Source organism: Colletotrichum siamense, assembly GCF_013390195.1.
Source record: "Colletotrichum siamense strain Cg363 chromosome Unknown KSG_Cg363_contig06, whole genome shotgun sequence".
Classification (NCBI taxonomy): Eukaryota; Fungi; Ascomycota; class Sordariomycetes; order Glomerellales; family Glomerellaceae; genus Colletotrichum; species Colletotrichum siamense.
In genome coordinates this window covers 2,608,571-2,623,867 of record NW_023501019.1, presented here as the reverse complement: position 1 = coordinate 2,623,867, position 15,297 = coordinate 2,608,571, and the positions used below count along the sequence as shown (strand labels likewise).

Below are 15,297 nucleotides of genomic sequence, written 5' to 3'. Positions count from 1 at the left end.
GACGATCGGTGTGTATTCCTATCAAAGCGTGTCCTTGCTGAGAGGAATGCTGGCCGGTACCTGTGTCCAGGCTATTCGCAGTTGGGGGGTGTAAAGAGTCCGCTGCAACATCTCCGTTGGCGACCGCAGCCATCAACGCCTCCAGCTGCGCGGTGAGATTCTCCACTTGACTTCGGAGCCGATCACATTCGCAGTCAACATTGGCTACACGGACAAGGAAGCGCTCCGAAGGTACGCATGGCGTGCCTGCCGCCGAGCATTGCCCGCATATCGGAAGTTGTCCGTCGCACTTTACATGAGCCCCTGTCAGTTGCTAGACATCTTCAGGCCGGTAAAGTCGGAGCCCTTCTTACCTTTTGCTTTCTTCTCCGACACCTCTCGCACGCTGCGACTCCACGTTTGAGCCCCCGCCGATGGGTTGTTGAGCGTGTCCGGGGGTTAGAGCTACCCAGGGGCGTTAGTCAGCCACATCAAGCGCAAAACTCCCCCTACTCACATAGGGGGCGAAAAAACAGGGTTTCCACGCAAAAAAGGGGGTTTCTAGCTAGTCGCATAAAAGTTACGTTTTTCTCGTTTTACTACTAAAAAACGTCTTTTTTAAAACTACGCTATAACTTAAAACTACGCTTTTTTTAATTATTTCGTTTAATCCTAGCTACTAGGATACTTTACTAGAGTAATACTAACTTAACGCTTACTAAATAAGCTATATAAGCGTTATATACTATATAATATTAAGCTTTCTACTTTAGCTACTCTAGTAAGCCTCTATCTATAGTACTATTAATCTAAGCTATTACTAAGGACTATAAAGTATCTTATATAGTAGTTAAGAAGTATCTAAAAGCTCTCTAAGTTAGTTATAACTTCTCTATACTACTTAAAAAAAGTAACTAGCTAAAAGTAGTAATAGAAGCTAAAAACTTAGTTTTAGTAGTATTTATAATATAGCTTAATATTATTAGTTTCTTAGTAACTCTAATTATTATTAAGGAGATAGCTAATACCCTCTAAACTAGCTAAAATAAAAACCCTATTTTAAAATACTTTATAAGATCCTAGAAATCTAACTACTTAGAGTTCTAAAAAAAATTAAAAATTAAACCTATTAAGGTTTATTAGAAAAATATTAAATTTAATTTAATATTAATTTAAGACTTCTTTAATTAGTATAAAGCTATAATTTAAAATTATAAACTTAAGCTTTTTAAGATATAGAATACTAATAAGTCTAGCTACTATATTAGCTACTTTAGTAGTTATATATATATTATTTTACTCTAAAGATAGTAGAAGTAAAGTAAACTATAAGAAGTTATTAATTTAGTTAATAGAAAGTTATATACTCTTATTAGTATTAATAATACTATTAGAGATATTATCTTAGCTTACCTTATTTTTAAAATATAGTTAATTACTACTTAAGCTAATTATAATATTAATAAAAGTATTTATTTTATATAATCTCTTATTATTTTCTCTAATTAAGAGATTATAATAGATTATATTAAGTATTTTAATATATATTTATTTAAGTAGTTAGTAAAATTCTAATAGTTTAAGTATATAATAAAGTTATAATTTAGTATTAATATATATAGAAGCTACTCTAATTAGCCTAAGATATATAGCATAATACTAAATACTTATACTAAGTTATATAGAGATATTCTCTAAAAAGAATCTAATATAAAGCTATATTATTTACTCCTTTTTAATAGCTTCTCTAGTTATATTAGCTTAGATCTTATAAAATACTATATTAACTTTAATATTATTATTAGTTTTTTTCCCCCTCACGCTATATATTTACTTTAACCTATAGATATAGAGGTTTTCTAGCTATTTAAGAAAGCTTACTAGATAGTATTATAAAAGTTTATATAAAGTAGTAACCTTATTTTTATTTAGAGAGACTTTATTAATAAGTTTTAGTAGATAATAGATACTATATTTACTTTAGCTAATATTATAATAAGGTTTAAAAAGTTAAATATCTAGCTAATTAGAGATAATATAATCCTCTCTTAATTAGTTAAATATATATAATTAGCCTAAGTTAATATTCCTAGTTACTTATTTTACTACTTATTAGATAATAATAAGTTTAAGAGAGCTATACTATAAATAGATATAATTAAGTAATATTATACTACTAAGTAAAGCTCTCTTATTTAAAAAGGATATAAAGTAATTAAAGCTATAATTAGTAAGAATAATCTATACTATAAGAGAAGCTAAGAGTATATTATTAACTATAATATATATATAAAGATATAGTAATATAAATAGTAAACCTAGTAAAGTATTAAACTAGCTTACTTATTTATTACTAGTATATTATTCGTAGAGATTAAAGAGTATTATAAGAAGTAAGTAATTAAAGTCTCTAAGAAAGAGTTTAAGTAGTAATATACTACTATAAAAAAAGAGGCTTAGTAGTAAGAGAAAGCGTTATAAGTAGAGTATAATACTAATAAATACTAACTAATTAATAAGTATATAAAGAAGTTAAACTTTATATTATAGTTAAAATATATTAAGAGATTTAATAACTATATTATATTTAATTTAAAAGACTTATAATAATATAAAGTACCTAAACTTAAGTAGTAGATTAATCTTAACCTTATACTACTACTAAAAAAGAGTTAAGATATTATTAAGTATTATATAAAGCCTCTTAGCTGCTTTAATATTAGAGATCTACTAACCTTAAGAGGGTACTATATTAATAATAGCAACCTAGAAGTCTTTAATAATATTAATAACCCTATTAAAAAAGATAGTAATAATACTACTTTAAGTATTAATTTAGTTAGCAACTTAAGCATTAATAATAATAGTATTAACGCTAATAAGCCTAAGTTACTACTATTATTAGCGCTAGCTTTACTAGCTATACTAATACTACACTAAGCACCTATCTTCACTATATAAGAAAGCTTAGCATACTTCTATACTTATAGTACTACTAAAAATAACCCTCTAATAATACCTCTATTAATATAAATAGTAAAAAAACAGAAATATATTATTAATAATATAGAAAGTAATAATATAGTTATCTTCTATAATATATTAACACTTATATAAGATATATAGATATTATATATAGCGGCACCTGCCCACAGGTGCCCCAGGTAGCCTATGCAGCCTAAGGCCCCCTAGTGCCTTCTTCTAGCCTTCTAGCCAGGCAGCCTACTTAGCTAGATTATCACATAGATCACTACTACTTATTTACCTATACCTCTATAGGTTATAAGCCCAGCGCTCAGATCGCTAGCATCTACAACCTCAAATTAAGTGTTTTTCTACCCTCACAATATTCTTCTCGTTTTTTGCAGTTATCTACGCGTTCGCGCAATCTAATTTAGCTAGTAAATAGTAATACAGCCTCTAATCGCTCTTAACACGTCAGACTACCACCACCCACATAAAAATTCACCCCACTAAGCAACATATTAAACAGCAATATTACCCTACTCTCTATAACTCACTTTAACATATTAATCGATAATATCTTCCCTCTCTCTCACTTTCTCACCACTCTACTTGCATCCCTCTAAACAACTAGTAATATAAGTAAAAGCATTAAGACCTTCTTATCTAGCATTCCCTAGCTAAAAGGTGAATCTAACTAGCAATCATAGCTAGTTCTTATCAACACTACTCTGTAATTAAACTAAGTCAAGAAGTATATTAATAAGGATATCCCTAAGCCTAATAGTAATAATACTACTAAGGAGATATAAGCTAAAGAGCATAACACTACCTTCACGCTACTTATTAGCTTATACAACACTCTCATTAATAAGTTACTCAACATAAGATAGAAGGATAACAGCAATCCCTTCACGCTTATATAAGCACTTAAGAAGTATATTCCTAAGGTTTCTAAGGATGCTATTAGCGCTCTTATTAATAAGTTTACTAAAAGCTCTACTTAAGACTATAAGACTTTTTATAATACCCTTAAGTATATCTAATACCTTTAGACTTATATTACTAACCTCATAAGTAACTCTTCTAACTATCTATAAGCTATACTACTCTTAAACTACTTTAAAACCTAACTACTAGATACCTATAAGCACTACACTAATAATAATAAGAAGCCTATATAGACTAATATTATTAAGACTATCTATACTCTTATTTAAGACAAAGAACAGAAGATAGGTTTATCACTCTATAAGAATAGATCCCAGCCTCAGTTATTAACCTTATATACCCCTCACACTAATAATAATAGCAATAACTTATTAACTAATAAGTATAAAGTAACCTGTGTTTACTATAATATAAACTACCTATCTAAGAAGTATTAGATAGCTTATCTAAAGCTAATCCTACTAACTTATAAGAACTAAATAAGCCTTCTCAAGAGGGCTAATAAGCATAAATGCAACAAGGACTATTAGGGAGATAGCATTAGCACTACTCTAACTACCTCTATCTTTATGAAGAGTTTATCTAGTATTCTTAGTAGCTTAGCCCTTATCAGCATCACTATATAGGATTATTATATTACCAGCCCACTAATCTACACTGCTATTAACAGCTATATAATCTATCATAATAATATCATTATTAACTCTAAATACTCTAGTTATCTCTTCTGTAATATAAAGCACTTCATAAAGTATACTCCTCATAATAACCTATTTCCCTTTATAGTTGCTAATAAAAATAATATCTATCCCCTTAGTATTAGTACTATATTCTTTTAGACTTATAATCCTCTTAACCTATCTAAGATAATCAACTAGACTATTAATAATATTAAGTACAGCCTGCTAAGTCCTGCTAACTTACTTAGCCTTAGCAAACTTTATAAGGTAGGCATTAATTATAACTATAAGTCTAGCAGCCTTATATATATAGATAATACTCACCCTATCAGTAAGGTTAAATAGATTATAAACGTCATAGTTCTCTAGACCTACATAACTTCTAATATGCCTATTAACACTACTATTACTCTCACTAGCGTTTGCTATAACCTTAAGCTAACTCTTAAGATAATATATTATTACTTAATTTATGCTTATCTATCTAAAGTTATTAAGGCCTGCTGCTATATAGGTATTATATTCAGCAAGGAGGAGATAGAGAACTTCTATTATAAAGCATACTATTTAGCTAAATTAATAGAGATTATTAGCTATAATTCTCCTCTACCTCTCACTTAAATTAAAAAAGAGATATATCTTAACTTTATTAAAATTAAACCTCTATTAATAACCAGCAAGCGCTACGCCCTATATTTTCTCAATAAGTACAGTAGATATTACTAGCTTATTCTTATACTTAACTATTACTATAAAATTATTCATAATACTATTAAGAACTTCTATAACGTCTTCACTAATATAACTAGCCTTAACATCAAAACCTAAGTTTATAATAATACTCCAGAGTTTAAAAAGGTTCTTCATAATCTATACTTTACTAACACTTATATCAACTTCACTATCACTAATACACCTTCTATAAATAGCTCTATTAAGCATACTAAAAAAACTATTATTAAAGCAGCTTACATATAGTTAATTAATACTAACTTACCTAAAAAGCTTTAGGATTACTTACTTAATTCAACTATTTAGGTATTTAACTTTCTACTTTAAGACACTAAGGGTAAGATAAGCCTTCATAAGATTATAGCTTATGAACTTAACCTCACTACTAATTGTAAACCGCCTTATATTAAGCATCTTCACACCTTTAGTTACACTACTTATATCCACAAGAAAGGTGTTAACTATCCTCCTCATTCCAGAAAAATAGAGGCTTATACAATAAAAGGACATCTTATTAGATATATATCTCTCTATAGCTATATCTACTATATCTATATCCTAGAGAAAAAGAAAGTTATCTACTACTATAATATTTACTTCTACAAAAGACTAGTAAACATAATTCTTTAACTTACATATAATACGCTAATTGCTAATAACACAGAACATAATATGCTATTTAATAAGCTAGATCTTTAGATCTAGCGCAGCATAACCATAAGCACTTCTAATTCTCCTAAGAAGTCTCTAGAGATTACTACTATAACGCTAACATCTTTAAGCGCTAATAATAACACCCTTAATATAGCTATAGAAAGATTAGACTTAATAACTCTACCTCTAGATAAAATTATACTTCACTTAACCCTATAGTCCCCTTTAGAAGATAATATAGTTACTATAAACTATAATAAGAAGGCTGATAAGTATTATAACAGTGATAGTAACTCTAATAAGTCCTTCTGCAGTATTATTAACTAAGAACTTAATAGTATTAACCCTACTTATAAACAGCAAACTCATAGAGATAAAGCTACTAAGGCTGCGTAACATAATAAGACTACCTCTACTAAACCCTATTAAGGTAACCTTAAGCCTCCTAGTTACTATAAGCAGCTCTTTAGCATCTATAACTATAACAAAAAGGCATATATTACCACTAATATTTAGGTATATAATAATACACTTAAGTACTCTCTTAACACTCTCACTATTACTACTATCTCTAGAGCGCTTCTATAAGGCTATAGCATTCTAAAGACCTTTAAGTAAGCTAAAAATAATCCTCACTAGCCTAAATAGAAAGAAGCTTATAAGTAAGAGATCTAATAGTTTATTATAAAAAAGGTCTATAAACTTATCTACCCTCCTTATAATACTAAGGTCCTTTCTAGCTAATAGGTCTTTAATATTAAGACTACTATTAATAATATTATTGCTTAGTTTAAAGCTTACTAGGTTATATATAGTAATTTTAAGCGTAAAAACTAGGCTTCTTAGGAAGTTTATATAGCAGTCACTATAGCTATAGCTCTTTAACTATTCCTCACTATTACTACTCTTTAAAGACTTAAATACTAGATATATAACTTTAACTTTGCTTTCCTTGCAGCATTAATTCCTAATAATATTAAGATCTATATTTATCAGCCTACTAGCTTTAGCACTAATAATAGTAAGGTTTAGCTTCTTAAGAAGGCACTTTATAGTTTATATAAAGCCTCCTTCTAGTAGTTTAATCTTATCTACACTAAGATGAATAAGATCAGCTTTATTCCTATTAATAGTAAGCTCTATTTATTTATAAATAAGGACTAGTATGCTTATACCTTAATATATATTAATAATAATACTATTACTACGCCTAATAAGTAGTATATTAAGAGCATCTATAATAATCTTAAGAAGGTATATACTCTTAAAAAACTTAGTAAGGCTATATAGTTCCTTAGCTTCTAAATTAAACGTAGTATCTTAACTAGGAAGATCTTCTTCTTACAGCATAAATATACTAAAGCTATCTTTTATTAATTTAGCTACTAAGATCTACAGCCTATAAAAACTCCCTTCCCCTCTTATAAAGAGCTTCTTATTTAATAAGATAAGAATAAGTGTACTATTATAAAAGCTGAGGAGTATATCAAAAAGACTAGCTACTTTAACTAGCTCGCTCAGAGTACCTATATTAATATTACTTACTATATTAGTAAGCTCTACTAAGTAAATAGAGGCTTATCTTAGATATATCTACACTTCACTAAACACCTCTTTTACTACCTCTAAGAAACCCTCTATTATAGTATTATTATTAGCAGAACTAATCTAAATTAAACCTTAGCTCTCTATAATATAGCAGACTCCTTATTTACTAATAACTAGCTATCTTATATCTCTATTAGAGGATATATTATCTTCTTTAGCAGTACCCCTATTACTTAGAAGACTAAGAAGCAGACGTTTATCACTCTTAGCATAACTAAGGCAGAGTTTGTAAACTTAACGCCTACTAGCCTCACCTTTAAATAGATCAAGAGATCTATTAAGTAGATATTTAATACTAAGATAAATACTCCTATTCTACTCTTTATAAATAGTACTAATATATACTTTTACATTATAAATCTATTAAACTAGGCTTATACTCACTATATTAATATTTAATATAAATAGATTATTAAGGAAGTACTTATAAATAAAACCTTCATGCTTCACCTTATTAATAGCTTTAAGATAGTTACTAATAGCCTCATAAAGTCTCTTAAAGTATAAAAACACTATAACTTTATTAGAATACTTAGATTAGTAGATAGATTAGAGGATAATATAGATTAATATTAGCTAGCTCTAAGATTAATTTAATCTAAAGCCCTAAGCTAATTAGAAGATAGGGATTACTTAGTAGTTTAACTAGAGATTAACTAAGTTAATATAAACTTAAAAACTCCTCAGTTTTAAGCGTTTTAGCTCTTAATAAGATTTCTAGCGTTTTACCTACTTTATACGTATTAATAGTTACTACTAGGCCTTAGAGCCTGAGGGGTAGTATGGTAGCACCTGCCCACAAGTGCTCTAGGTGGCCTGTGCAGCCTAGGGCCCCCTAGTGCCTTCTTCCAGCCTCCTGGCCAGGCAGCCCACTTAGCTAGATCATCACACAGATCACTACCACTCGTTTGCCTGTGCCTCTATATTATATATATAGCTAGATAGCCCTACTTAAGAGTAATATAATAATACTACTTTTATTACTATATAATATAGTTAAGGCTGAAAATTATATCACAAAAAGTTATTAATTTAGTAGGTTAATACTGAAAAATGCTACTTTTGGTGATCTAGGTAGAAACCCCCTTTTTTGCGTAGAAACCCTGTTTTTTCGCCCCCTACGTGAGTAGGGGGGCTAGCGTTAGCCTGCGCCGCTTGGACCCCCGGGTAGGCGTCGGGATGTTGTCGGCCTGAGCCGGTGATGAAGATGGAGAGGCCCCGTCGGCGGTCGTGTCTTCAGCCATGGATGATAAAGACTCTAATTCTCTCACTTCAATTCAATTTCAGGCTCTCCCATTGATGAGAAGTTGGTCGCGATCTCATTCCAGGGCATACTGTCTTCGGTCTGAGAAGGACAAGAGCCTGTGAAAGAATTCGGGGACACTCCGTCGGATCGATCCGAAAACCCCGTGCAGAGAGTGGGGCTTCGCTGCGTTCGGGAAAACGCCGCTGATGACGGGCTTTACCCGTTCGCCCCTCACTGTCTGTACCCGAGTGAGTGGGATGCACCTGCGCGTCATGTTGGCTGCTGCGTCTCAGAAGAATTCCAGAATATCAACTGCCTTTTCTGTCCTCAATAGGCAAAAACCAAGCCCAGGTAGGGCATTTGCTAGTAAGGCCACAATGAAGTAAGTTATCGGATTCAACACTGAGCTGATTCCTAACTCTCTCAAGCCCACCCAAACCGCAATCGGCCCCGCCATGTCTCTCGGCCGACTGCTGGGACACGCATGTTCATGTCTTTGACTCAGCAATCGGACCCTTCGCAGCATCCCGGGCTTACACCCCGGCCCAAGCGACCCTTCAGCAACTCTTGAACTTCAGCTCAAGTTTGACCAAAGACAAAGCGCTCAACATCGTGTTGGTTCAGCCTTCGCCATATGGAAACGATAACACTGTTCTGTTACATCTGCTCCGAAAACTTCGCGATGATGGGGCCCAGTCTCCCCGAGGTATCGCGGTGGTCGACATCGCACGTATCAGCGACGAAGAACTTTGGTCAATGCACGATCTAGGCATTCGAGGTCTTAGGATCAATATGCAAGCCGACGGAAAGAGTACTGACGTTGAAGCTCTCCGCAGGGTGGTGATCGAAACAGCCGCAAGGATCAAGGTCCTTCCTAACTGGAAGATTCAACTCTTTTGCGCTGCATCAATATGGGAAGATCTTTTTGGCACGATATCAAATCTTCCAGTCGAGGTCATCGCCGACCATGTAGGCGGACTGCAGGGCTCCTCTAAGCTAAAGCCAACCAGTGGAACGCAGGCGATGGATCCGACCGAACAGCCCGGGCTCGGGTGTCTGGTCAGACTGGCTGAAGCTTCAAAAGTGATCATCAAAATCTCAGGACTTTATCGACTCTCAAGCCGTGCAGAGTCCGGATACGACGACATGGAGCCGGTTATCAAGGCCCTGGCTAAGAGAGTACCTGATCGTTTAATTTGGGGCAGTGACTGGCCACACACCGGCGAGGGCAACGATCGCTTGAAACGAGGGAAAGATGCCATCGAGGAGTTCCGAGTAATCGACAATGAGCTTATTGTAAGAAATCTCAGGAATTGGATCGGGAGCGATGAGACGTGGGGGAAGGTCACGGCAAGAAACCCGAAGAAGTTTTATGAGTAGCGAAACACCCCTATTCCAACCACAATCTCGTCGAGACTATGTGTTTCATCAACAAAAGCATCACTTCTGTTATTCATGAGTGAAGTTGAAAATCTTAGTATCAATGATCGCAGCTGTCAAGAAGGGCGCTGGCACGCAAAGGCGACATTGAGGTATCGGATGTAACCGAAGAGCCAACCTCGGAGACCGGAAACACGGGCTAAACCCGTCTCGGTTACTGCGTTGCACTCCATCCGGATTTCATCCCCTTAATGCTCAGTGAGTGCCTTCTGGTGAATCAATCTTTGACAACTAATTTCACTGGCAAAATGGCTTCACTCAGAGCTTTAAGCGGCCGAAGCGCCCGCCCGCTGGCACCATTCACCACATTATCAGGTCGCTTCTCTTCAGCGGCGTCGATATCCACCAAGCTCCAAATTCGCGCCCAGAGCAGTTTGCCAGCAGCCTACTACCGCGGCGGCACATCCCGGGCCATCTTCTTCCGCCATGAGGACCTTCCGGCCGACCGCTCCGAGTGGGACCGCATTTTCCTCGGCAGCATCGGCAGCCCGGATCCGTACGGTCGGCAACTCGATGGTCTCGGCGGCGGCATTTCCAGTCTTTCCAAGGTCTGTGTCATCAGAAAGAGTGACCGGCCCGATGCAGATGTTGACTACACCTTCGTCTCTCTTGGCATAAAGAATACCAACGTCGACTACTCCAGCAACTGCGGCAACATGAGCGCTGCAGTGGGCCCCTACGCGGTGGACTCCGGTCTCGTTGAGGTTCCTGACGGAGCGACTGAGGCGACCGTGCGGGTCTTCAACACCAATACCGGCAAAGTTATCGAGTCCATCTTTCCTCTAGATGGGAAGGAGGCCGCTGCTCATGGTGACTTTTCTATTGACGGCGTAGCGGGCACGGCGGCGAGGGTGCAGCTCAAGTTTCTCAACCCTGCTGGGTCTCGGACTGGGAGGCTCTTCCCGACAGAGGCTAAGGTGGATGAGATTGAGGGCATGAAGGTCACTTGCATCGATGCTGGCAATCCTTGCGTCTTCGTCCAGGCTGCGGCTCTTGATGTCGAGGGAACCATCACTCCTCAGGGGATTGAGGATCACCCAACACTATTGCAGACGTTGGACAAAATCCGCCGAACCGCTGGTGTGAAGATGGGTCTCGCCGAGACGAAAGAAAAGGTGCCTGGAAGCGTGCCGAAAATCGCGATCGTGTCGCCACCACAGGATGGGAAGCTCAACACCCTCGTCGCGCGGGCGATGTCGGTCGACCAGCCTCACAAGGCCATTCCGGTCACTGTGGCGCTGGCCGCAGCCGCAGCTGCTACTGCGGAGGGCACAGTTGTATCTGAGTGTGTCAAGGCAAACGCTGGGGCTGGTGGTGACGTGAGGATATTCCACGCGAGTGGGACTCTGGATGTAGCTGCGGATTATGGGAAGGATGGGTCTCTGGAGTCTGCGACCGTATACCGAACCGCACGCAGGCTCATGGAAGGAAGGGTGTTCTGGAAGTGAATTATTTTGGCGTTGACTCGTACGAATGGGACGATGAAGGACAACCAGGCCAGCCAATAATGTCAGTCGCTAAATATAGTTGGAGTCACACACTCGTTCAGCTTCTCAAACGGTTGGCTGCTCCAAATGGACAGGAAAAGTGCATTTAGATCAGGGTAGCACATATTGCGTCAGCATGCAGTTGCATCCCTTACTTCATGAAAGCCTAAGGCCTCAAATCAACCAACCTCTGTTTCCCCTCTTTTTGGACGTCGTCTTTCTTTCTCATCCGCTGTTCTGACTTTTGTGTGCTCTGTGGATTTTACTCACTCCTGTGTCGTTACTGGTAGTCGAAACGTGGTCATCGTGTAAGCTCAAGATGTGGCTGATCAACACCGGCGATCTTGAGTCTCTTCGTCTTGTGGAGTTCCTGGGAGACCCTCCCAATAGCTATGCTATTTTGTCCCACACTTGGAGTTCCGACGAGGTGACATTCGAGCAATTCAATGATCTACAATCGTCGTCACTTCGGGTTGATGAAATGCAGCTGGATCACGGAGATAAGAGTCTATTCAATTCCAGTGGTTTCCAAAAGATTAAGGGAGCAGCGATTTTGGCGAAAAGACAGGGATTTTCATACCTATGGGTTGATACATGCTGCATCAACAAAGCCAGCAGCGCCGAACTATCTGAGTCTATTAACTCGATGTACCGATGGTATCAGCAAGCGAAAGTATGCTTCGCGTATCTTTCAGATGTCAATTTTACCTTGGCTCAAAACGCGAACGAAACGAGGTCCGCATTTAGGAGCAGCCGTTGGTTCACCAGAGGTTGGACATTACAAGAACTCATCGCGCCCCGGGTTGTGGAATTCTATGCTTCTGACTGGTCTTACATTGATACAAAAACAGTAAGTAACAAATCTCACCCCAAGACATCATTGTCCTCACACGACACAGGCTGGAAATTATGCATTTTGTGGGATCTTGTCTGACATTACTGGCATTGACCTTGATATTCTCGCCGGCAGGATGGCCCTACACGACGCCAGTATAGCCGACAAGATGCGCTGGGCTGCCAAGCGCGAAACCAAGCGCAGGGAGGACATCGCCTACTGTCTGCTTGGTTTGTTCGATGTCAACATGCCTCTACTGTATGGAGAAGGCTCCAAGGCCTTTATACGTCTTCAGCAAGAGATATTGAGAGAGACAAACGACCAGTCTATATTTCTTTGGGCAATAGAACCCCAAGGCGCTTCGGCAATCGACAATCTCCACGGACTACTTGCTAGCTCCCCCGAGTCATTCTCACGCCTTGAGATGAATAACGTTCGCCCGATGCCACCATTAGAATCGAACGAGAGCGTGCCAGTCGGCATCACAAGTCAAGGTCTCCGGACAAGTATGCAGCTCATCCCAATTGTCCCCGAAGGAGACGATTATTTTGCCGTGCTGGACTGCACGGTTTCCACGCCTTCGACACCTGTCGCAAAACAAGCGCCTTGTATATTTCTTAGGCGCCTATGGGGTGACCAATTTGCTCGCATTCCTTGGACAGTACCTTACGGTGTGCAATTTGTGCAAAACAACCTGGATGGGTTTCAGCGAAAGGGCGCAATCACCACAATCTACGTTAAACAAACCCCATTCTACATTCTGCCGGAAATTGAAATCAGAACATACGCCCAGGGCGATTACAGCGACGTTGTGTCTTCTTCAATCTCGATCATGGAGGCGTATCCGCCAGATCGATTCAGCACGACCCAGTCCATCGTGCGGACTGGTGAGCCCAAGTCAGGTCAAACCATTGTCATCCTGCGATTCGGAGATCATCTACTTAAGCCGCTGTTTGATCTTTCTGTTGGCCTGTTACGCATCGGAAAGCAATGGGAAGTGCAGTATAAGAAGCACCCGTACATCGACACTCAGCTTAAAGAAGTATATCTAAAGGACCCGCAACTTGTGTTTGAGTCTGGAACAGAAGTATGCGACAAATCTGGAGACGCAGGGCTTCTGACCATCCATACGACGGAACAAAACCAACGTGGTAGACGGTTCGTACAATTGGAGGTCTTCTTTACGCAGCAGCCAAATCCCGCCACTTCGACAAATGGGACCGGGTACGCGATCGTGAACGCGGAAGCTGCCATTACAAAAGCGAGCTTTGTGACAGATATTGCCGATCTGGTCGCATCAGCAACACGCAAATGCTGCTATCAGGATACCCTATGCCGAATAATTTCCAATCCTTCACAGTCCCCAGACGGAGTCAGAACAAGACCAGCGGAACGAGGTCGGGATTTTGCAGCAAATCTGACCTTGGATGTCATCAGCCATGACAAACCATACGCAGATATGGTTCGCGCTATACATAAGAAGGATCTATCCAAGATCAAATCCTTGGCCGCTGAGAATAAAGCTCTGATTGAGTGTCAGGCGGAAGAATTCGACGACTTTCGACCTATTCACTGGGCCGCTGCTCAGTGGACTTCTCAAGATAAATTCCGGATCATTAAAAAGCTGATCAACCTGAAGGTAGACGTCAGAAGTCGGACCAGAGGCGGATGGATGGCTATACACCTAGCCATCTTGACCGAGAACTTTCCAGTTGTGCTCTATCTTTTGGAAAAGTCTAGACGGTCGCGTGGCGAGTGGGACTTAACAACTGCAACAGGGGAAACCCTCTCGCACTTGCTTGCCGCGTATGCACAAGACCTGTCGTGGGGCGATAAATATTGGATGTCGAATACCTCCAAGGGCAAGGTCATAGACGCCTTGGTCATCAGGCGCATGGCAGAAACTCGGGTGAATTCCCGTGGTGAGCTGCCTATTCACAGGGCTGTTGCCAATGGAAACACTGCTGCGTTAGAAATTGGCAAGCTACTGGAGACTGCTGATATCAATGCCGCAGACAATGCTGGTCGCACCGTGCTCTTTCATGCGGCTTGTGGTGGAAGCAGGCAGATCATTGAGAGGCTAACCAATGTGGGAGCTTCACTTGAGACGGCCGACTCTCACGGTCGGACTCCGGCGCATGCTGCTGTCATGGCTGACCAGCCTGACGCTCTGGGTATACTGCTAGACCTGAACGCCGACCCAGACGCGACGACTACTGCTATCGGACTAACTCCTCTTCATTTCGCATGTCTTTACGGATTCTCGGACTGTGTTGCAAGGCTACTAAATGCTCCGAAACCTGCCGCGTTGAATTCTTGGTCAACTGATGGTGCATCTTTCCAGCCTATACACCTCGCCGTCGCAAATCAACATGCAAGTTGTATCGAAGAGCTTTTCAAGGCTAGCTGTAGCATCAACGGCAGTTGTAACAGCTATTTGAAGCTAAAGGAAGCACAAAACGAATGTTTAGAGGAGGCCGAAGTGGTATTTCTCCCCAAGCTTATGGCACCGCTCGAGCTTGCCATGTTTTTGGGAAACAATGAAATAGCTTCCTTGTTGTCGGCTTTATCCAAAGATATCGTACACGTGGGGCCGTTTTATTAGATTGCTTTTGTCGTTTCATAGACATGTCAAGCTGTTTTGGCTGAGATAACAGCTTAACTTCGTCGGATTGACATCTCAGTAGACGTGAGAAGGTCAGAAGAATCGGTTTCACGATC

The 15,297-nt window shown here is 38.7% G+C and overlaps 3 protein-coding genes across 3 annotated transcripts; all 3 read left to right on the top strand.

Annotated features, from left to right (window-relative positions):
* Positions 1-10,502: 10,502 nt before the first annotated feature.
* On the top strand, positions 10,503-11,702 carry mii-2 (3-methylitaconate isomerase; the record flags this gene model as incomplete). Its single annotated transcript, XM_036641529.1, has 1 exon — positions 10,503-11,702. The coding sequence occupies one exon, from the start codon at positions 10,503-10,505 to the stop codon at positions 11,700-11,702; it is 1,200 nt and encodes a 399-aa protein (XP_036492994.1).
* Positions 11,703-12,133: 431 nt separating this feature from the next.
* CGCS363_v009679 (uncharacterized protein) lies at positions 12,134-12,595 on the top strand (the record flags this gene model as incomplete). The annotated part of the gene is made up of 2 exons (XM_036641528.1): positions 12,134-12,168; positions 12,214-12,595. The coding sequence occupies 2 exons, from the start codon at positions 12,134-12,136 to the stop codon at positions 12,593-12,595; spliced, it is 417 nt and encodes a 138-aa protein (XP_036492826.1).
* Positions 12,596-12,712: 117 nt separating this feature from the next.
* Positions 12,713-15,181, top strand: CGCS363_v009678 (Serine/threonine-protein phosphatase 6 regulatory ankyrin repeat subunit C; the record flags this gene model as incomplete). Its single annotated transcript, XM_036641527.1, has 1 exon — positions 12,713-15,181. One exon carries the CDS (start codon positions 12,713-12,715, stop codon positions 15,179-15,181), a length of 2,469 nt encoding a protein of 822 aa, XP_036492833.1.
* Between the last annotated feature and the right edge of the window lie 116 nt (positions 15,182-15,297).